At 43.9% G+C, this 23,113-nt stretch overlaps 1 protein-coding gene and 1 long non-coding RNA gene across 8 annotated transcripts in view; one reads left to right on the top strand and one right to left on the bottom strand.

The window, feature by feature from the left end:
• Positions 1 to 935: 935 nt before the first annotated feature.
• On the bottom strand, positions 936 to 18,906 carry LOC309614414. Of its 3 annotated transcripts, XR_014236157.1 has the most exons (4): positions 13,090 to 18,906; positions 12,398 to 12,642; positions 11,362 to 11,412; positions 936 to 2,318 (listed from the first exon to the last, which is right to left on the bottom strand). It is a non-coding gene; the product is annotated as an uncharacterized lncRNA (long non-coding RNA). The 3 variants fall into 3 exon arrangements; XR_014236156.1 differs by having other exon boundaries at positions 11,362 to 12,642; XR_014236158.1 differs by lacking the exon at positions 11,362 to 11,412.
• Positions 18,907 to 19,199: 293 nt separating this feature from the next.
• The window catches only part of TSHZ2 (teashirt zinc finger homeobox 2), a 447,673-nt gene continuing 443,759 nt past the window's right edge, over positions 19,200 to 23,113 (top strand). For all 5 annotated transcript variants that reach the window (XM_082362703.1, XM_082362701.1, XM_082362704.1 and 2 more), the window contains exon 1: positions 19,200 to 20,088. In XM_082362703.1, the coding sequence (XP_082218829.1) occupies positions 20,049 to 20,088 (40 nt within the window). In that variant the 5' untranslated portion in view covers positions 19,200 to 20,048. The remainder of the gene's footprint in view (positions 20,089 to 23,113) is intronic.

Genomic DNA, 23,113 nt, shown 5'->3' with positions numbered 1-23,113 from the left:
ACTGACACAAGGTAGAGTGTAATGAAGTCTAAAGCCCTCTGCACAGAGATTCCGGGTATGGTCTGCCTGGGATAAAGTACTGTCCACGCCACTTCCTAGCCCTGTGATATTGAACATGCAACAACACAGTTTTTATGTATCTCTGCTACTGCATCAGCAAAGTTGAGCTAATGAGAGTAGCTGCCACAAACAACTGTAAAGGCTGGATGAGGTACTCCATTCAGGATGGTGAGCTCCCTTGCTCTGGCCAAGTCTTTAGGCCTGGACTAAAGTAAATACTCAGTGAATGTCCACATTATCCTACTTATTCCTACTGGCCTTTAGGGTCTTGAGGTCCTTTGACTTTTATCTCAGAGGCTATGGGGAGCTATTAGAAGGAATTAAGCCATCTAGGCCGAATTCCATCTGTGCACTGACTAGAACCCATGGAAAAGGAAAAGAAATGATGTGGACACCCTAAACACAGAGCTCAACAGAGTATGATGACTTTGGCCATAAGTGCTGCTTAATGCTGTCTGTAAAGCTGCCCATCAAAAAGCTCCCAACAGATGACCTGCAGTAATGAGCGTAGGAAGGGAGCAGCATTGCAGAACATTCTACCTGATGGGAACACAGATCATGGGAAGGGCATTTCCATAAAGCATAGAGTGTCTTTCCACTCTTTCCTCCCCCTTTATATCCCCTGGCCCAGCCCCTCTACTTGCGGTCTTGCTTCTCACTTTCCAGTTCCCATTCATTCATTTACTCATTCATTCATTTTTTTCATTATTATGTTTTAATTCACTCATGTATTCATTCTACCATCTATTCATCAACTTTTTAATTACTCATGTAGCAAATATTTATTGGGCTAATAACTTCAGATTAGATTTATTGGGCTCTTTCTATATGGTGGATTTCTTGATAAGTATGACGAAACTAACAACAATAGCAACCAGCATTTATTGAGCATTTATTCTCTGTCATGCACCATGAATTATTTCATCTCCACAAGAGTTGTCTGAGGTAAGATGCTGTTATTAACAGCATTGTTACAGATTGGGCAAAGTGTTTTAGAGGGTTTAGGTGAATTGTCCAAAGTCACACAGCTGGTAAATTACAGGGCCAGGGTTCAAAATCATGTTTATCTAATGTAACACACATGCTCTTAACCACTACTTGGGGCAGCCTCAATAGATCTGAAACTCGAGGGTTTGTAATTCTCACTCAGTAATGAATTCATAGGGAAGTGGTACCTGATCTGTGTTATAAAGCGTGGACAAGAGCGTAGTAAGAAAATGATTTAAGAAGGTATTCATTCCAATCAAAAACAACATACTAAACAAAACAGTGACGCAGAAACCCACAGTATGACCCCATTTTCCCAGCATAACTCATTGAAAAGGTATTAATATGTCATCATTAACTTGACAAAACCAAGTGGTGAGTTAGGAATCTTTCCATTGAAAATGACTGGAAATCAAAAACTGGCTTGAAGAATGAAGGAATGTTGGACTTCCCTGGTGGTGCAGTGGTTAAGAATCCGCCTGCCAATGCAGGGGACACGGGTTCGAGCCATGGTCCAAGAAGATCCCACATGCCACGGAGCAACTAGGCCCATTCGCCACAACTATTGAGCCCGCATGCCACAACTACTGAAGCCTGCATGCCTAGGGCCCATACTCCACAACAAGAGGAGCCACCGCAATGAGAAGCCCGCGCACCGCAACGAAGAGTAGCCCCCACTCGCCGCAACTAGAGAAAGACTGCACACAGCAACGAAGACGCAACGCAGCCAAAAATAAATAAATTAATTAATTAATTTAAAATACATTTTAAAAAAAGAATGAAGGAACACATAAATTTGCATCACTGAAAAGACCAGGGGCAGGGCTAGCTTCAGGTACAGTTTGATCTAGTGCCATCAAGGACCAGCTTTGTTCCCTTCTATATTTCCTCTCTGTCTTCCACAGAATCAGCTACTTCTTCAGGCTTCAAATGAGTTCCCATTGGCAGTTCCATGGTCTTCTGTTTTAGTAGCAAAGAAGTTGTTCATGTCTTTGTATATTCATACCACACAGACCGCAGAAGGAGTGGATCTCAAAGAGTTGAGACACTTCTTTTGTCCCAGAAGCCCTAGAAAACTTCTCCACAGATTTTATTGGTTTTGACTGGGTTTCTTCCATCACGAATCAAACCACGGTAGCCAGAGGGATGAGACAGGACAGGATTGTTGGCTTTAGCCAATCAGAGTTCACCCCCTAAAGCTGGGGGAAGGATCAGCATCACAAAAATGGATGGCTGATCATGGGAGAGAATTACACTGCAAATGGTGTTGTCTGAAAGAGGAAGATGAACAGAAGTTAGATAGGAAAAACCACTGGGGTCCACCACACCAAACTATTCAGTTTCTTTTTTTAACTACTGAGTGCCCAGAAGTATCTTCCTGAAGCATAAGGCAGCTCAATTTTGAGCTGCACTAAATTGGCAGTGGAGTTGGCCCTTCAGATCCGTGGATACTGCCTCCGATTCCCCTTGGTTGGTTGAATCCACACATGGGGAACCTGCAGATCTGGAGAGCCGACTGTACTATGTCATTTTATATAAAGGACTTGAGCATTTTTGGATTTTGGTACCTTCTGGAATCCTGGAACCAATCCCCTATGGATACTGAGAGACATCTGTATTACCTTATTCATTACCATCTTGGAAGCATTTTCTCCACTAAATGCAATAATATTTCTTTAATATTAGTAAGTGTAGTATTTTTTTCACTCCCAAAGTGGCTCAGAAGTTCCAACGTTCAAAGTGTCTTGAGTAGGATTATTGTCACTACCCTCCTTTATATCTGCTTTGTGTCCTGACTAAACAAAAGGTATCGACTTGCAACACTTCAATTAAAATCAGATTAAATACTGTGTTTCTTTACAGGGGTGGTACTTCAACTGCAATTCTTTCCATGTTGTTTATTTGACATATGTGTTTGGCGTGTGTAAACTGTTGTGATTGCTTTTCTTTTTGTGACATTTTTGAGAAGGGGAAAAATCTGCATGGCTCAGTGGCTGACACAGTTTGTTACAAGCGGCAATATAAAAATTGGAAATTCTTAGACGATTTAGCATTTCCCCTCCCAGACACATTATTTATCACAGAGAAGTGATATTCTGGGGGACTCAAGCCAATCAGAGGATGGGAGTATAATTTTTACAAAACAAATGTATGTATAAATTATCACTCTCTCCTCTCCTCTCCATAAATAGTGACACTAATAGATCCATAGCCTGAGATACGGGAAGGGATGCCATGTTCTACAACAATTCATCTTGTCTGGGAAGGCGGAGTTGAGAAATCGGATCAGCTAAGATGCACAGCTATACTTTAGCATCGTCGGGCATCTCCTGACTATAGTGGTTGAAGGAGTGTTTCTTGTCTAGAAGAGGGTGCTTGTGTGTGTGTATGTGTGCGTGTGTGTGTTTGCAAGAGAAAGGGAGAGGGAGGCTTACAGTTTAAGGCATGATTGAACCACAAATATGTTTTACTTGGTTGGCACAAAATTTCTACAGTAGGGAACTTTTTACATAAAAGTTTAGATTACCATCTTCTTATAAAGATCTTGAGATCTTTCCTAAGGGGGAAAACAATAGACTGGAGTCTACAGTGGTTTTGTATAGTGGTTGCCACCTTTAGACAGGTCATAAGCTCTCCAGTCTGCCTCAGTCCCCACCATTCCCTGTTGCCTCAAATCCAATATGTTTCGTTTCGTTACCTTCCTGGATACAACAGGCAGTTAAGTTTGTGGGCCTTAATATAATGAGAGCCACATGCACTAATAATCCAGTGACTTTTCAATCCACTGTCCTTTCAAATTTTGCCCAAGATATAGGCACTGAGGGTGGAGAGAATCTGATTTTCCTGTAAGACTTTTTTTTTTTCAGAATCAGTACGACTTACAGTTTACTTACATTAGTTGAAACAGAGTCAATATTCTTTTAAAAAGTAAGACAAAATATTTCCAACTTTTCTGCAGTTTTAGTTTTCCTTTGGCATTCTTTTGTGACTTTTCTGAACCAAGCAACTTCTTGGGAGGTATATTAAAAGGTTTAATATTCACAATATAAATCACATCCCTTGTAAATCACAGCACACCACACATTATGTGGTTCTGGAATTTCTGCTAACCACAACTGCCATCTTTGAGCTGACTACAAATGCTGTGTATGTTAGCTACAAAAATCGTCAGCAAAAATATTCCAGGGCTAATAAATGTTATGTTTTTGTATCTTTGCCTTTTTCACTTTACAGTGCTATATCTTTTTATCAGAGAAGGGGAAATGTATATTTTTCCAACTTCTTCCATTAGTGTTTCTAAACTTGTTAGAGATTAGTACTTTGGGCAGCTCTCCAGCTGACCCACCACTCAATTCACTTCTGTGCGAGAAGGGGAAGGCATGGTAGAGGAATCATTGAGTCACAGAATGTGTGAGCTTAAAGACTTGGCACTGGGAATCTGAAAAGCAGAATTTTGAGAAATTTGCCATATTTTAATAAGTATATTATAAACTATTTTTGATTGCCTGTTTTTTATTGCATACTCAATGTGTGTACCTAATTCAGGAGTCAGTAAATTATGGACCAAGGGCCAATCTAGCCAGCTGCCTTTTTTTGTAAATAAAGTTTAATTGGCACACAGCCACACCCATTTATTTACATATCATTTGAGGCTTCTTTTGTACTACAACAGCAAAGTTGAGTAGTTGTAACAGAGGCCAATATGGCCAGCAAAGCAGAAATATTTACTGTGTGGTCCTTTAAGAAAAATTTTGCCAAACTCTGATCTAATTCTCTAACATGGTAGAAAAATGTCATTGCTTGTTAAAAGCATTTTTTAAAAAAATGATTAGTTCTCCCAGATATAAGCTCCTGTACTCCTCTTCAGGACTCTTGTGACACTTGAAATTACCTATTCACTGGACATCTTCATACTAAAAGCTGCTTAGGAGCCTCTGTTGGATCTGATTTATCAATTAGGAATGCTTTTAACTGCAAGTAGCAGAATACTTCTAACTGTGGCTTAAACAATGAAGATTTGAATTATCTCATCTAATACGAAGCCTGGATGTTGATGAGTCTGGGTTTGATACAGAGGCCCCAGGGTTGTGCAAACTACAATTGCTATAATCCCAGTGCTAGAACAAGACAGGAAGCTAGTGGATATTCAATAAAAACATGTCAAATGGCAGATGGATGTATTGATGGATGAATGGATATATGATAGACAAAATCTTTCAAATTTAGTTTAATTTGGTCCCCACGGTGGGCAACAGAGGACAGCAAGTAAGGGGTCCTTTGTAGTAAAAATGTGTGGACTTCACTTTATCTTAACCTCTTCATTTTACAGATGGGGAAAGTGAGGCACAAAAATAGAAGGTTAGATATTACTGTAAATTTTTATGGTTTTTGATTGTCCAACATCCATGTGCCACCTTTCTGGTAACAACTCCTTAATTTTTCTTTTAAGAACCAAGTCTCTAAAACGATGTGATTGAAGTGAGGCAGGTGGCAGCCCTACCCTCAAAGAGAGCATCTGTCCCGGGTTCAGCAATATTCCATCCCCCTGACTTTAGTGATTGGTCCAGAGTTGAGTGCAAGTCCCAAGGTCATACAACCAGAATGAGCATTAAGCTTCAGCAGGTGCTGCCAGAAAAAAAAGAGCACAGGCCAGTCTCTAACAGCCCCTGGTCCATAATATGTGCTCAGCAAATATTTGTTGAATGAATGAATGAATGAGTGAATATATGAATAAATACCATCTTTCTATGTCAGAAAGGAAGGGTCCTCAAGGACCAGCTGATCTACTCTCTACAGAGCTAGCAGTAGAATCCCAGTCTCCTGAAAGCAAGTCCAAGGTCTTCTCTATTCTCCCTTCCCGATCATGGCAATAGGAATTCCCAATCTTCCAGTAACCATCTTCTGCCTCTGTCAATGGCACTACTTGTTTTCCTCAGTTCATCTGTTTTCTCAAGTCCTTGAGTGCTTCCATTTCTTGAGGTGCATCTTGTCTATGTATTTGAATTCCAGTTCTTTTCAATTGCAGCGAAGTGAGGAAGATACTAATGACCTTTTGTTGCGTTACTGTGCCCACTAAGGGACTTAGGATTTTATCCTGGCTCTCCACCTTCAGTCCTCTGTCTCCATTCACATCTCTGACCAGGCGCGTCTTGAGGTCTCTCTCCTACGTTCCCAAACCCTCCAGTGTGGGCCAGAGCACGTCCCTGTTCTGATTCCACAGTGCAGCTTATACCAATGGTCCCCTGGGCTGACTGGTTTTAAGAGGCTCACCTGGACTGTGGAGAAATCTAGACCTTAGACATTCAATGGAGACATCTCCAGGGCCCTTGGGTGTCCAGTGGGCTGTGTTTTGAGATCCCTTCCAGGTTGGGGAAAGAGGAAATACAGTGTCTTTCAGTAACAGGTGGCATCCAGGTGTAGCTTGCTCAGCTGGGCTCCATCTTGGAACTTCTAATGAATTCTCCAGCTGGGGTGGGTCACAGGCCTTGCATTCTCTTCCACCCCAGCAGGACTGCTGTGGATCTCAACAGTGGTTGTGTGGGGATGGTATAAGGACTGCTCCTTTTGAAAATATTCCTGAAATTTTCCCCTTCTAGGGAATTGCAAACTATTTTGCACCATGAGGAGCATCATGGAAGAGAATGTTTAATTCAAACAAGTAGTTATCTGAACATTATGCTCTGTGAATTCAACTATCAACCATTAATTCAAAAGTTTGATGTAAGGAACTTTTAAGTAATATAGATATCTGTTAAGAATACATTTTTTAAATATTCAAATTTTTAAATTTGAAAATCCACTCTGCCACTTACTCACTGTGTATGTAACCTTGAACAAGTTACTGAAACCAGTGGTTCTCAAATGTGGTCCCCAAATCAGCAGCAATATCACCTGGGAATTTTTTGAATGAAAATCTTGGGGCCCCCGCCCCAAACCTACTGAATCAGATACTCTAGGGAAAGGAGTCAGCAATCTGTGTTTTAACAAGCCCTACAGGTAATTCTGATGCACACCAAACCATTGAGAACCACTGGCTTAAACTATTCAATCTGAGTCTCCTTATATGTAAAATGGGAGTAATATAACTTGTCCTCACAAGGTTGTTTTAAGGATTAAAATCAATAGGTTTTGCACGTAAAGCACTTAGCACAGTGTCTGGCGCTTCGTATGCACTCAATACATGACAGCTACAATCAACGTTATTGCTATTTTGTTATTACTGTATTTCTTTTCTGGGTGGCCAATGAATTAGTCTATGTCTCTACACATCTACCTGAGAAATAGTGAAGAGGGAATGTATTTTAACATTAATCATTACAACAATAGCTAATTTAGTGAACTCCTACCCTGGGCCAGGCACTTAGCTAATCACTTCATGATCATTGCATTTGATCTTCGTTTAAAAAAATGGTAAGACAATGGTGCTATTATTGTCCATCTTTTACAGGTGACAAAACAGCTTAAGTAACTTGCCCAGAATAACACAGGTAGTGAGTGAAAGAGTCAGAAAAAGAATTCAGAGAATGAGTCTCCAGAGCCCGGGTTTTAAGCAGACCACCATACTGCCACTCCAAAGTGGTTTGCAAAAGGGACTATGGGGTGGCCATTTTCATACCTACAGTGTCATTGCAAAAATCAGATACTCACTACCACATATGCATTAACATCATAGCTATTGATTAATTATAGACGAAGTCTCTGGATCAAGTTTTGGCTCGAAATGAGTTCATTTTATAAGAGGATCTTGTAGCCTTCCTCCATGAAGGTCTCCATGATTCTTTATTTCTGCCCAGGCACATTGGTCGTGTGGTCCTGATGGGGGATAATTTGCTGATGACAGGACTAAAGACAGCCTAGCATCTGTCACCAGAGTTGTTCCTTTTGGGTCACACTTTGAGGCACTGATTACCTGAGCCCACAGAATACATTCAAGTATCCATTAGATGAGAGAATCAGCTAGAAAAAAAAAAAATGCTTCCTTTACCTACAGAAGGTATATCTTCAGGTGAGGATTAGAAAGAGGAAATGTGCAAATGTGACCTGTAATTATCGTTAAGTAAGTAATAAGCAGAGGTACTTATTAACATGGGTTTGGGGGCCCAATGATAAATGCCAAATTTATATCATTTTTCAATACCACAAAAAATCTGGCCCATAAAATACTAATGACACCCTATAAAACAATTTAAAAATGGGTAAAATTTTATGTATATCAAAGGAATTTCAGAACAGGCTGCTGAATTTGTAAAATAAATATATTTAAACACCCATCAAATGATGTTCCAGAGTAAAATATATGTTTATTCAGTGCAGCGTTCACTTCTTCCCAGAGAACTTTTAAGGTACAAATAGGCTAGGAACAAAACCCTGCAGGTTTTCTTATCTAAGTGAAGCTAACGAGTTTGTCCTTCATCTGAGAGTTCCTGCCTAAATCTTCGAAGCTGGACCTCAAAGATATTATAAGATGTTCGGTTTAATGTAAAACTTCCCTGTGTCCCTAAAATGACAGTATCAACAATAGCACCACTGAGCGAACACTACTTTTGTCTTCTGCCTTTTATTTAATTTTTTTTCCCTCTTCTTAGCTCCACCCCAGCTAGCTCTTGAAAGGCCTTCTGTTCTGTCAGCCATAATGACATCTGCTGGCGGAGACAGGAAGTCATAAATCTGTAGGTCCCCTCTCAACCAAACCTTGTTAATGCTGCCATTTATCACAAGGGCTGGGGTGCCATCTCTGGAGGGCTGGACGCAGAGAGTCCATTTTCTCCCATACCCCTTTCCCAAGAGAGCAACCATTTTAAAAAACAGCCACTTTTTCATCTCGCATTTGCAGACCTGAAAGTCAGGCAGATGCAGTGTGCAGCTCTTGGAAAGAAGCCACAATTCCAGGCAACAATATACTCTACTTGATGTTTCAGAACTGAAGGAAAGCAGTTCTGACCAAGTTCTGTCCTTCCTCATTTTAAATCGGCCCCTAACTGCGTCCAGGAGAGGAACGGAGATTTCCTCTCTCTGAGCCGCTCTGCCTCCCTGTACCTTCTTTAAGGGCAAAACTTGCTACAGTGGGAGTTGAAGGAGGATTATGGAAACTCAGTTCCTTTGGTTCTGAACTAATTCAGGATGGTGTCTGGGTTTTATTTCTTAGGAGTTCATTGCGCCCTGAGCCTTGATTCAAGACCTGTGCTCGTGCAGGACATATTCTAGCTTCTGTTGCTCGAAGTGTGGTCCCCGGAGCAGAAGCATCGCGTCATCCGTTCGAGCTTCTTAGAGACGCAGCGTCCCAGGCACTCTCCACCCACTTGATCAGAACCCGCATTTGAAGCCAGATCCCCAGATGATTGCTTTATACATTAAAGTTGGCGAGGCCATGCTCTGCCCCGGGGTTCTCAAACCTGGCCCTTATTAACATTTGGGGATAGATCAGTCTTTGTTTGCAAGGGCCTTTCCTGTGCACTATAGGATGTTTGCCAGCATCTCTGGCCTCTACCCGCTAGAAGCCAGTAAGTAGCACACCCCTGAATCGTGACAATCAAAAACATCTCCAGACATTGTGAAGTGTCCCCTGGGAGGAAAAAGCACCCCTGTTGGAACCCTGCAACTCAAAATGTGGTCTGTGAATTCACAGTATCTTGTTAGAAATAACACCTTCTCAGACCCCACCCCAGACCTACTATATCTGAATTTCTCGAGATGGAGCCCAGGAATCTATTTTAACTTTGTAGGAGACAATACACAGGTTAAAATTTAAGAATTGTTACGCTGCGGAGTATAAACAGGGAAAAGCAGTGGGGTAACTAGACATTCTGTGATGCAAAAGTCCGCGTGGCTGCAGCATTACCGAGAGGGAGTGATGCATGGTGGCTGGGTATACCAGCTAGAGCCAGATCGGGAGGGTCTGAATCCAGGCTTCCCCATTGGCTGTCTCCATAGCCTTGGGTAAGTTATCTAACCTCTCTGTGCCTCAGTTTCTTCGCATGTAAAATGGGGACAACAAAAGCAATTTATCTCGTCGAATTGTTCTAAGGATTAATAAGTTCATATTTTAAAGTGCTTAGCATAGCTTGTGGCACCAAGTGCTTTGTAAATGTTAACTACTATTATTACCATTTGTTTAATTTCCCTGTCTTTCCCTAGATGTTTAAGTTCCCTAAGAACCAGGCAGGACCTTTTTTCCCTGCTGCGTCCCCAGCACCCAAGCCAGGGCCTGGCATGGAGCAGGTGCTTAATGAACCTTAGTGGGAAAAGAGGATACGCTGAGGGGAGAAGAGGGCACTGGCGGGAGCTCTCTGCTGCCCATGGCTGGGACCTGTGCCCTGCCGCCTTTGTACTTTCTGCATGAGGATCTGAGCTTCCCCGATTGGCTTCTGTCCATTGGTGCCCTTGCAAATTAGAGGACTGAGCTGATTGAGTTTTATCCTTTAGTACAGATTAGATTAAACCTCAGGTACAGCTGAAAGCACTCTGTAAACAATAGTCAATCAACAAATGCTAGAAAAAGAATGAAAAAGCTAAAAATGTGGGAGTACTTTCTACGTGTCAGGTATTGTGCTAAGTATGTTATGTTTGGTCACATAATCCTCTCTGAGCCCCTAATGGAATTGGTGATGTAATTATGCCCATTTTACAGATAGGAAAACTGAAGTTCGGAGAGGCTAAATAACTTGCCCAAGGTTATAGTCTTAGTAAATAGTAAATGTAGGTCTGTCTGACATCAAACCTACATTTACCTTTCTTTCCTAGTGCCTACCTGGGCAGCACACAGTGATTCTGTGTCCTGTATTTTCTATGGACAATCCTAATTTCAAATGTTCTGCTCCCGTCTTATGCTTAAGAACACACTTAAGTGTTGGATCACGTCTTTCATCTTGTTTAAAAGCTTGAGCTATGGTAATAATGAGAACTCTACTCTATGCCCCTACTAGACATATAACAAGGAGAGAGACCCCTGCCCCGGTGAGCATACTTGTGGGGAGAGAGAACACTGACAAAATCAGCGAATGAAAAGACTTCTGGGCTTCCCGGGTGGCGCAATGGTTGAGAATCTGCCTGCCAATGCAGGGGACATGGGTTCGAGCCCTGGTCTGGGAAGATCCCACATGCCGCGGAGCAACTGGGCCCGTGAGCCACAACTGCTGAGCCTGCGCGTCTGAAGCCTGTGCTCCGCAACAAGAGAGGCCGCGACAGTGAGAGGCCCGCGCACCGCGATGAAGAGTGGCCCCCGCTCTCCGCAACTAGAGAAAGCCCTCGCACAGAAACGAAGACCCAACACAGCAAAAATAAATAAATTTATAAAGTTCCTACCAAAATTCTTACCATAGGAACTGTGGACTTCAAATTGCAATCCATTTGCACAGAATGTAACAGCTAAAATTAAAAAGAAAAAAAAAAAAGACTTCTAAGCACTAAATACATTATAAACAATAGCACTAAAACAGAGGGAGCAACTAAAAGAGGCATCGTGTGAAGCTTTCAAATACACTGGGCCTTCGCTAGATCGTTATTGAAGGTCTGCTGTTTATTGAAGTTCTGCTGTGTACCTGGCACTAGGCTAAGTGGAGACGTTGCAATGAATAAGAGACAGTCTTGGTCCTTGACCATGTGAAGCTCCCAGTTTGGGGGATTCCAATGCAACAGACATCGCCTGGTACTCGGCCCACTTCTCCGCACTCCGCTTTAACTGCCAGCACCCGTGGCTCTTTGCCTGCAGGGAAGGCCAGGAGAGGCCCTCATCCCAGCTCTCAGGATGGAATGTAGATGGATACCCCAGCTCTCTCATACTTCAGAAGGGATATCTCAGAAGTGCATAATCTACACTGACTCCCAGCTTTCCCCCAGCAGGATTAAGTTGCAATTGCCGGCTGTGATAACCTGCTTGGTAACACACCCCTATAGCCTGCAACCTTTTCTTTATTCACTCCCCCACTTCCCTACTGGAGTTTTCCAGGATAATCTCCCAAATAAACTACTTGCTCTCAAATCTTTATCTTGGGGTGTGTGCTTCTTGGGGAACCAAAAGCAAGACACGCAAACCTTCAAGACACACAAGAGGATTTGCAACAGTCCCGAACTATTCAACCACTTTACGTCTGTGGGTTCCTTAGCTGTGTTGGCCTTCCCAGCAATAGTTAAGCAGAAAAGACAAGCTGTATTGATGGGCGAACACAGCATCCAGGACAAGTCACTTTGGCATAATCCTAGCAAGCAGGGGTAGAATCTCATGAAATTTTCAGGACAATAGGACGCTTAATGCCTAATCATAATAGATAAGACATGCTCCCTGATAAGACAGAAAGGTGTTCTCAGAGCAAATTATATCATACTCTATTTGCTTCTGAAAGTTGAGGGGTACCTTTGGGCACACAGTTCTAATGAGTCCAGGGAGGAGAGCTTGATGCACAGTTGAGGTGGCATAAAATATACCGGAGCCCAGAACTTAAAGGCTGCTTGTCACATGGTTTCCAGGCTGTTCCGGTCCTTACATTCACTTAATGTCTTCCTGTGGTTAATGAAGTTGAGCAATGGATTACTGGGCCAGCGACGTGGTCGGGATTCTTCAGCAGCAGCAAAACACTGTCACCAACTGCAAGTAGTCACCTCCAAGGAAAATGTGATATATGTTCAATCAAGCAGCTCCTATACCCCAGCCTTCCCACTCAGCAGTTGTCCTGTTTAAAATACACATCATGCTTAATTGCTGTTGCAAAACGCTACACCTAACCACATCAAAATAGTTCTTAAAAAAAGAGAAGCTAATGACTTTTGGAGGATTTATTCACAGAAGCAAGCTTGCCAATGCCCGAGCATCCCCAAACTTTGTCATCCACCTTAACTGTTTTCAGGGAGCAAATTTCCACCCAGTACAATAAGACATAGTGTCTTCTGTGTTGGTTGAGCAAACCCAGTCTAATGGACTAGGTGTTTCAGGATGTAAAGAAATGAATTAATTAGCATTTATCAATGGCTGAAAGGAGAAAATTCAAACTCCATATTATGACCAATGATGTGCACACTACCCCCCCCTCCCCGCCTACCATGACTCACCTCTCTTGCCTCCTTTCTGCTCCCCTTTCCCCGGGCTGGCTGGCTGGCTCTCTCAACCTGGGACCTGGCAGCTGCATTTTTGTGTTTTAGAAGCAGAGAAATCTCTTCCAATTTCAGGCTTTGGCTCCTGGTTGGCTGCTTTGTGTCTTCCAGATCTCAGTTTAAATGTTATCTTCTCAGAAAGGCTTTCCATGACCCCCACCCTGTGTGGACCCTGCCCCCTGCACTCTCTGTCACAACACCCTGCTTTACTCTTGCTGTCACTCTCCACCATCCATCTGGCATGTCCTCTTGTCCAGTTCTCCCCTTCAGCGTGATGCTGTACCAGGTGTCATGGGAGGGTAGGAAATAACCAGAGATTGCTACCTTAAAGTTTTCACAGAACAGTTACTGGAGGAGAGATATCCTGAATGAGTTAAATGACAGAAGAGGAAGGCAATGAATTATATCCTCAAGGGCAAAATCGTATGGTACACTGGCTCTCAAACTTGGCGGCATATTGGAATCATCTGGGGGCTTTAAAAAATACTGATGGCTGGATCCCGCCCTCACAGACTGATGTAATGAGTCTGGGGTAAGACCCGGGCATTGGGATTTTTAAAATCACCCCAGTTGATTATAATATGCAGCAAAGTTTGAGAACACTGCTTTTTTTAATTGAAGCATTATGTACAGATAAGGAAGTGCACAAATCAAAAGCATGCTGCTGAATTAATTTTCACAGACTGAACACACTAGCATAACCAGCACCCCAGTTATGAACAATACCAGCCCCTCAGAAGCTCCTCATACCCACTGTCAAAGGTAACCTACCTGATATTCAAGATGAGTTCTGTCTGCCTGTATGCTCATATATTTGGAGTCATACTCTACATTGAGTCTCTTTGTTTGGGGAAGATATGGACTAGAGAAGTTTGAATCACATGGGATCCACCCTGGAAGGCTTCCTGAAAGAGGCAGTAATTAAGGGAGGATCTGAAGGAGGCAATAGGTAAGAGAGAGGGAAGAGAAAAGAGGGAGGGAAGTTGGGGAGGGGAGGACAGCATCAACTGGAAAGAGGCACACAGGCTGAAACGCTGTACAGCCCTATCTAACAAAAGCCCTAAGATATTTCTAAAGTTTATCCTTCCTTGCAAGTATGCTTAGCTCGGTATTCAATCATTCCACAAAATTTTTACTGAACACCAATCCTGCACTAGACTTGGAGACATATAGGTGATAGAACTTATGTTTTAATTAGGGGAGACAGAAAATAAAGAGGCAAGTACATGAAATCACTTACATGTGGTTTAAGTGCCATGAAGGATGAGAGAAAGAGTGGGACAGATAGGGTGGGCAGAAGGAAGTGATGTTGGAGTTGAGAGTAAAGAGGAAAAATGGATCTGGGGGGAGGAATCTTGCTGGAGGGAAGAGTAAATGCAAAAGCCCTGAAACTTGTATGGGAGACATGACAGAAACTAAGACGCTCAAGAATTTCACAGGCTGCCCCGGTGTCCAGCAATCAGGGCAGTGACTAGCGTAAGGTAGGCACTCGGAGAATATTTGCTTTAATTGCGTTGGGCTGCAGTCCAGCAGTAAGACAGGCAAACTACACCCCCGCCAAAAATATAATACAATAGATATGTGCTTTAATGGGGCATTCATGGGCCACTGTGGGTGCATTGAAAAGGCTCCTCAACCACCCTTTTGAGTGAATCCAAGAATAGATGCCCTGCCTGTCCCTTGCATGCAGCAACTTCTACTAACTTGATTCACTTGTTACAAAATTCAACCCTTGCCCAGGGAAGGTTCCAGTGCCTGGCACCTTATCAGAATCACCTGAGAACTTACAAAATTTCCGATTTTCTGGCTCCACCCTGGGATCTAATTTAGTAAGTCTGGGGTGGGGCCTGTGCTTCTCTATCTTAACAAAAAAATCCCCGGGTGATTTTGATGTTGAGCCAGTGTGGGAATAAGTGTTCTGGATGGTATGGTTGAGTCATTCCAATCAGCTCATGCCTTTACACATCCCAGAGTTTGAGGGTTGGATCCTAGGATGCTAAGTTCCCTGGAGACTTAAACATAGCGTTATTCCAAGCCACCAACTCTTGGAAGAAGTTTCCGAAAGTGCCAGAGTCTGTGGTTTAGTATTTTACAAATTCTAGACATGCCCATACCACCTTCCTCACATTTTGCCATCTTCACATCCCACCTGAACCACTATTTATTCTCTGTTGTTCCTTAAGTATATTTATTTTTAAAACCCATGAATTATATTAAACTTTAGATTGCTACCATAAATGGATTGCTACCATAAATGGAGAGCAGTATCTTTCTCTAAGATAGAGGTAAACAAAGTGAATTCAATAAAAAAAAAACATTTTAAAAAAGTCTAGTCAGAGGCGGGTGTCCCCTTCCTCCCTCACCGCTCCATGTGCATCCCTCCCGAAGCTGCGCGCTCGGTCGAAGAGGACGACCTTCCCCGATAGAGGAGGACCGTTCTTCGGTCAAGGGTATACAAGTAGCTGAGCTCCCCTGCTAGAACCTCCAAACAAGCTCTCAAGGTCCATTTGTAGGAGAACGTAGGGTAGTCAAGCTTCCAAGACTCCAGACACATCCAAATGAGGCGCTGCACGTGGCAGTCTGCCTTTAAAAAAAGAAAAAAAAAAAAAGTCTAGCCAGGTATTCTTGCCTCTCCTAAGCTTCTGAGTCAGACATCTGTGGTTTCTTGGTTGAAAATAAAAGTTAGCAAGTGATAGGCACAAAAGACATACTAGCACCAAACAGACACTTCCTCAGATTGAAAGGGAATAACAACCTTTTCACTATGTGATTCAACATTTTTCAATGTTATGTCTACACCACTGAATGACATCTTGGTACCACTGTGTTATGCACCCACTGGGGTAGCCAAAATCTTTGTTGATAACCAAGCTATATACTCTACAGTAGTAGCAGTAGGAAAAAACACAAATTAATGAAAGAACACTCTAGAAGTGTGGGCCCAAGAATGAGTTTCATAGCCAGCTAAAAGAAAGTTTTGCAGAAGATATTGTGAGCTCCCCGTCCCCGACTATATAACCAGCTATTGAGAAAGAGGCAAGAGTGGAGGTAAAATTCGAGAAGAATCTTGGAGAGCAGCTAGGAGAGATTCTGTAGCACAGAGTCGACTCCTCCTGCCTGTTTCCCACCTGATTTACTCCAAGGCTGGGTCCATCTCCTGAACTCCCTCTTTCCTAGTTCCCAGTCTCTTGGATGTCATTTTACAGATGTTTTCTGAAGGCAAGGATCCTATCTTATGCATTCTAGCATCTCCTGTGCTCAGGGCAATACCTGGCACCTAACACAGTAGATATTTGTTAAATGATTGAATAGAATGCAAAGGCCAAATCAACGGGCATAGGGCTTCTGCAGAATATGGCAGATTCAAGGTGAGCTTACTGCAATCTTGGTCTTCTTTCTGTCCAGGCCTAATTCTGTACCTCCTGATCCTATAACTGTGGTTCCTTAATGACAGGACTGTGGGGTTTTCACTCAATAAGCTATGGTTCCTATCACAGAGTTCCATAAAGGTGTGTTGGGTAATTAGAATTAATTAGTACTAATGCCCCTTTTGCTGACGTAGCCAACTATGAAGTGGGGTTTTCTCTGCCTCATTGCCTAAAGACTAGGCTGGGATTGAGTGGGGCTGGTAATGGGTGGAGGCTGCCTGGGTGATTTAGGGTGAGTGAATTAACAATTTGTACCATATACGTGAGAGGGAGAAATGAGCATTTGCCCCTGTGCAGGGATGTTAAAAATGATTTAACAGCACTTTGCAAAGAGTGACAGTAACATCTTGCAGCTGACTGGTAGGATGGACAAAGTTTCCTGTGGCCCAAAAGAACTGTTTAGAAAAATATGTGTGGGACGGGTCACCCTTTGTAATTCCCCATGAGCGAGGGCAAAAGTGACAGGTAGGTTGTAGGCAGAAGGCACCACAGATCGTACAGGTCAGGCCTCGTGTGCAGTGAGTACATGGCAGGGGGCGGGAGTGAGGAGTGGGCGCTGGTGAAGCCCATCACAGTGACCACAGTAACAATGTCACCCCTTGAACTCCTAAATTATTGTAATTATTACTTTAATATCTAAGCCTGAGTTGGCTCTATAGTTAGCAATCTGGGGTAGGTCTGATTCCAGAACAACAAGGGCTTTTTTAGCAGAAGTTTTTAAACTGGAATGAGCAGGAGATTCACCTGTGGGGTTGGGAGTTGTTTGGTCAAAATGCAGATTCCAAAGCCCTTATCCAGAAGTTTCTGACTTAGAAGGTCAAGGGCAATGGGCCCTAGAAGGTTCTGATTAGGAGATCTAGGTGTGACTTTACCTCCTGGGTGACTTTGGGCAACGTCTGGATACAATTTTGGTTGACACAACTAGGGTGGAAGAGTCTGGCATCTAGTGGGTAGAGACCAGACGTGCTGCTAAACATCCTACAATGTACCAATGGCCTCCACAGCAAAGAATTATGGCCTCAAAAAGTCAATAGTGCCAGGGTTAGAACATTTTCTTCTAGAGTAAGGCCTAAGAATGTGCATTTAACAAGGGCCTCAGGGCATTTTAATGCAGGAAGGAGAAGCCCTTGGAAAGACTTAGACAATGCCTGGCTTTTATTCTAGGGACATGCTGTCAGAGTTCCCTTTTTGCCTAACTCCTCCATATTTAGGACTCAGCTTTGACTTGACTTTTCCCAGGAAGCCCTACCTGGTAACTAAGCATCCTCCATTCCTCCAAGTCCAGGTTAACGGCCCCCCCCTTCTAAGTACAACCCCTGTCCCAGCAGGCCTCACTTGCCCCTTTAATTGTCTCTCCCACTGGGACAACAGTCCCTTGAGGGCAGGGTCCATGTTCAGCCTGTCCCCAGCAGCTCAAAAGGTACCTGGCCCATATCAGGGCTCCATTGTCACATGTTGGCTCAAATGACATCTCCTGCATGGAGGCTAGAGCGGCCCCCTCTTTCGGACACTGTCACAGAACCCTCTTGTAACAAATTCTTGGAGCTTTTCACTCTGAAATTATCTTATTGGTTTGCTTTTCATTCATTCAAATATTTTACTGGGCACCTACTACATGTTGTGATCTTTGCCATCGCTGGGAATATAAAACCCCTCCTCCCAACAGAACTTATATTCTACAGGGGAAATTTGGACAATAAAAATAGAAAACTGTATATAATACATGTGATAATATGTGTGACATTGGTAAGCCCAGTAGAGAAAAATAAAATAGAGAAATGGAATGGGGAGTGGAGATGTGTGTGTGAAACTCTAAGTAAGGTTGGCCTCTGGGAGAAGGTGACATTTAAGCAAAGACTGGGTATCTGGGGGCGACTTGTCTGCTCCTCATTAGAACACAAACACTGAGAGGGCCAGGATCTTCCCTTTCTGTATGGCTGCTGTGTCTCCAGAATAGGCACATAGTAGGTGCTCAATAAATATTATTTAAACAAGACAAAAAGAGGACTGTGATTAAACTATCAAGGAGACAGATGGGAGATTCTTGTTTTTATGACCGTCCAGGGACTAGCAGGAAGGTGGGAGAGGCAAGGGCATTAAATTTAAGGGGGTGGGGAGGACATCTCTGTGGTTAGATTAAGAGATTTAGAGGATGGTGGTCATCACTCCAAGGTGCCCACCCCCTTCCCTGCCTGAAAGGAACATAAGTTCTCATGCTCCTAATATGGTTAATGGTCCTGTTAATGGTCCCTGCGGCTCAGCTCACCTGGCCCCCTGCGTCTCCTGCCATCACCCCGCCCCCTTTCTTCCACATCCCCTCCCTTCTCACGCCTCCCCCAAGGGGTGTCCCCGAGCCCGGGGGGGGGGCGTGGTGGAAGGGGGGTGGCGCGTCGCCGCACCAGAGAAGAGGGCGCACGGCGGAGCCAGCCCCGGTGGCACGCCCGGCTCCCCGCCCCCAGCCCTGCTCCCCGGCGGGACACTGTCCCTTTAATAGACTCCCTCTGCCCGGCGTTCTGCGGCTGGGGAGTAAATTTCTCCCTGTCATCAGGTCGCGGGGAGAGGAGGAGGAGGAGGAGTTTGTTAATGTTGAGTTTGTTCCGCGGGATCGATGTTTGCTGGCATCGCCTCGCCCTGTCTTGTGTGTGTGTGAGAGCGTGTGCGTGTGTGTGTGTGTGTGTGTGTGTGTGTGCGCATATGTGGGGGGTGTGAGTGTGTGTGCGAGAGGAAGCGAGAGTGCGTGCGTGCGTGTGAGTGTGTGTGTGAGTGTGTGTGTGTGTGTGTGTGTGTGTGTGTGAATTCCAGATTTTCTGTCTTTCCCAAACCCGCTCCTGTCCTCTAGCATATCACTCACAGACGGGGATCCGACAGCAGCCGCAAACCTACAGTGAGTGATCTCTCTGCCCCCAGCGCGAATCCGCCATAGAGATCGGCGAGGAGGAGGAGGAAGAGGAGGAGGAGGAGGAGGAGGGAAAGAGGGGAAGGAAGAAGAAAAAGAAGAAGAAACCACTACCTTCCCAGGATTGCCTTTTTTTTTTTTTTCCTTATCTTTACGCGCGCGTGTGCGTCCCTCGTCCCTTCCATCCGAACCCGGTCTTGGATGTTTAATAAAGAAATCAAGTGTCTCAACAGTCACCAAAAAAAAAAAAAAAAAAAAAAAACCAAACCAAAAAAAAAAAATTCCAAAAAGCAAAAACAAAAAGAGAGAAAGAGAGAGGAAAAAAAAAATCCAAAACAAACAAACAAGGCAGAACCAACCTCTACTTCCAACCAGCCGGCACAGCCGTCCGTGTCTGCCACCCAGAGAGGGGGGTCTCTGGCCCGTGGTGGAGGAGTTGCAGGGGGGATCGTCAGGGGGACAGAGGCCGAGTGACGCCCTAGGAGCCACCGGGCAGGAGGCGGAGGAGACCCAGAGAGGCGAGAAAGACCGCGGGCCCCCGCGCGCGGCTCGGGGCTGGGGCGCCAGAAGTGGGACTGGAGCGAAGTAGAGCGATGCCAAGGAGGAAACAGCAGGCACCCAAGCGGGCGGCAGGTAAGAGAAACGGCTCCGCTTCGGGGCTGCCCGGCCGGGCTGTCCGGTGCGCCGAGCTCCGCGCCCGCCCTCTTCGCCCCGGGTGCCCCAGGACGCCACCCCCCTCGGCTTTCGGGGGAGTTCGCTCCGGGTGCCCCTCTCCGCCCGGCTCATAACCCCATCCTCTCTCGCCTTCTTCAATCTCCCAAATCCTCCCCTTTCCAGGCTCCGATGGGGGGTGTTGGGGGAAGCTATCCCACCAAGCCTTCCCTCCTTAAACTTTTTTTCCTCCACCCTCTACCCCACCCCTAACTTTCTCCCAGTCTGCTTCTTGCCTCTCGGGCCAAAGTTGGGTTGAGGATTTGGGGTGCGGAGTGGGGAGACAGTCCTTCCACCCCCGCATCCCTCCGCGTGGTCAGTGCCAGTGGCTTCTGGCCTCGAGGGACAGCGTCTCCTCTGGCTGGGGTTTGGGACGCTGAAGTGTGAGCAGTGCCCCAGCCCCGGGCTGCAAGGCTGGCTTTGGGGCGAGCCATAGGAGTTTAGCTTTGATCACCAAGGTGGAAAAAAACCACCCCAGGAAACGAACCTTTGAATATGTTTTCTAAGAGGATCCACGTTTGGAAATCTAATCAACACTCTCCCTTCTCTTAAAAAAGGGGAAGAAAAATGCCCCTTGAATATTGAAACAGCTCTGGATTTTCTTTGCCCAGAGTGAGTTGCAAACTTTGTAAATTGATTTGTATGGTAGGAACTATCCCATCTGAATTCTTACTTACCACCCCTCCTCCAAAAGAAAAAAGAAAAAGAGAGGAACAGGTTAATGGATCAGTACATTAGATCTTGTAAAGGATTTTTTTTTTTTTTCCTTTTGGGTTGCTTAATTGCTTTTTTAATAGTATGCTGGGGTTTTGCTTCTCGGAAGTGTGATATGAAAGTTCATTTTTCTCCTCCCAGACCCACCCACTGAAAAGTCAGCTTTCCACTTGATTGCTAGTTTTGATTTGACATTTGATTGATCACCTGTCATCTCGCTGCCTTTGATCTATTCATTCTTGATATATATCAATAAATCACTCACCATGGTAACTCAGAGTGCCAGTGACGCAAGCCTTGCCCTCTAGATTCAGAGCCAGACATGCACAATTATTATCTTGTTTGGCTTTTAGTGTGGGCGTTTTTATTTCTTTGTGTCCTTCAGTTGAATCGGGCTTTAGCAAAAAGCTTAAGTTTTTTTCCCCCTTCTTTCTGTCTTTACCCTCATGCTTTCGGCAGCATCAGTTAAGGCGGGTCTTCTGCAGAGCCCCCCACAATATTTCCTTCTGTTCCAACTCGAGTGAAACATTAGGGAGAAGAAGTTCGGTGGAACACTTTCATAAACTTTGAAAAGCCACCCTCAGAGCAAATCCAAAGTTAGTCACAAATCTGGGCAAAGTGGGTGTTTGTATCTGAACATGCTGGACCACCAAGCTCATCCTCCATCGTGGCCTGATTCCAGCATGAATGGCAGTACATGTGCTTTGAGATATCCACAATTATCTTCCCTTCTGAGTGCAGATCCGTAACCGTGTATAGATTGGTTCAAATTGCATGGGGAAATATCATTTACGAAGCTTTGATTCATGTATTTCCAAGAGCAAAATAATTTAGGTATTTTTAGTACCGTATCTATTTAGAACTTGCCTAGTCAATGAGGTGCTCTTTTTTCAACTCTAGCTACCTCTTTTGCGAACAGTTTCTTCCTCCTACCCCTGTCCTTTTCTACATTTAGCTCACTTATTTTTTAAAACTTAGATTGCTTTGCAATCTGAACAGCACTGGGGTGTGCGCTGGCCTTTTAGACTCAGGAAGACTGAGCCTGCTTCTTTCAGTTCTAGCAACATAAATTTAAGTATAGCTAGATTATTAGAGATAACGTCCTTATTGTTGTCCCAAAAGAGAACCCTGGGCAACAGTCCAGCAAGAAGTGATACTGCCCTGAAAATTACTCTTTTTTTCCCCCTGTTGTTCCGGTAAAGGCCAACAACTAGGCAGTAATTTAAATTACCAGAATGACTGGACATGTCTCCTTTGGTCAGCTCATTACAAAAAGTGCATTGCTCAGAACTGCACTACTTTGATTATAATTATGCTCTGATCAATGAGGATCCAGGTGTACGTAACACAATGCTGTATCACATTATTTAAATTCGATCCTTTTCATTAGGCTGGTGTCTATTGGAGCTAGCTTATCTATTTACTGTAGTGTGTGTATGTGTATGTGTGTGTTAGAAAGTTCTGACTGTAGTTTCAGCTTTCTGGCCTATTGTGTTCCTAGTGTCTTTATGTGTTTGTTTTCATGGCTTTTATTATTTTCACTGGAAGAAGTGGAAGCCCTTGTCAAGCTGAAAGGGAATAATTCATTTTGTACACAATGGGGCCCCTCTTATGGTATTTATTTACTCACATATTACCAAAGCAGGTATTCTTTCATGTAATATTTCTTTCGCCTGAAGTCATCGATGCTGTACTCTGTTTTAGCTGACGTGGTTATTCACAAGTAAAGTTAGCCACTTTGAGATTCTTTAGCCAGTTAACGTGCAGGGAGAAGAACAAGGTGGGTTCTAGGATTGTGGCCATACTAACTTTTATCACTGCTTAAAATTAAACAATGCACAACTGTAAGTAATTATTCCCATGGGCTGATGTTGAAAGCTTGATTTCTAGCTTGATGAATGAATAATGTAACATCGAAAAAGCCTGTGAGTGAATCAGAACTGAGACTCTCTTTCCCAAGAACTGTTTGAGGCAATTTGATTCCTTTGCATTATTAGTTTTAAGTTCCACGTTTCAAGGAATCAATTACGGAACTTTCTAATAAAGCAGGTATGCGGTTAGAATGAGCGAGATGATATGATAAGTGATGGGGGATGTTAGTCTTTATTGGTTATATTTCTCCCTCCTGTAAGGGAAGGGCTGTGAGGTAGGCAGTTCTCTTTAAGGAAACAGCGAAGTCAGAACATTTCCCTCCGAAATGTCATTCTTCCTGGCTTTCTAAAGCTATGCTATT

The sequence above is a fragment of the Balaenoptera borealis genome (genome assembly GCF_965194805.1).
Source record: "Balaenoptera borealis genome assembly, chromosome: 16".
Classification (NCBI taxonomy): domain Eukaryota; kingdom Metazoa; phylum Chordata; class Mammalia; order Artiodactyla; family Balaenopteridae; genus Balaenoptera; species Balaenoptera borealis.
The sequence above is the reverse complement of the archived record's forward strand: the minus strand, read 5'-3'. Positions and strand labels throughout refer to the sequence as shown.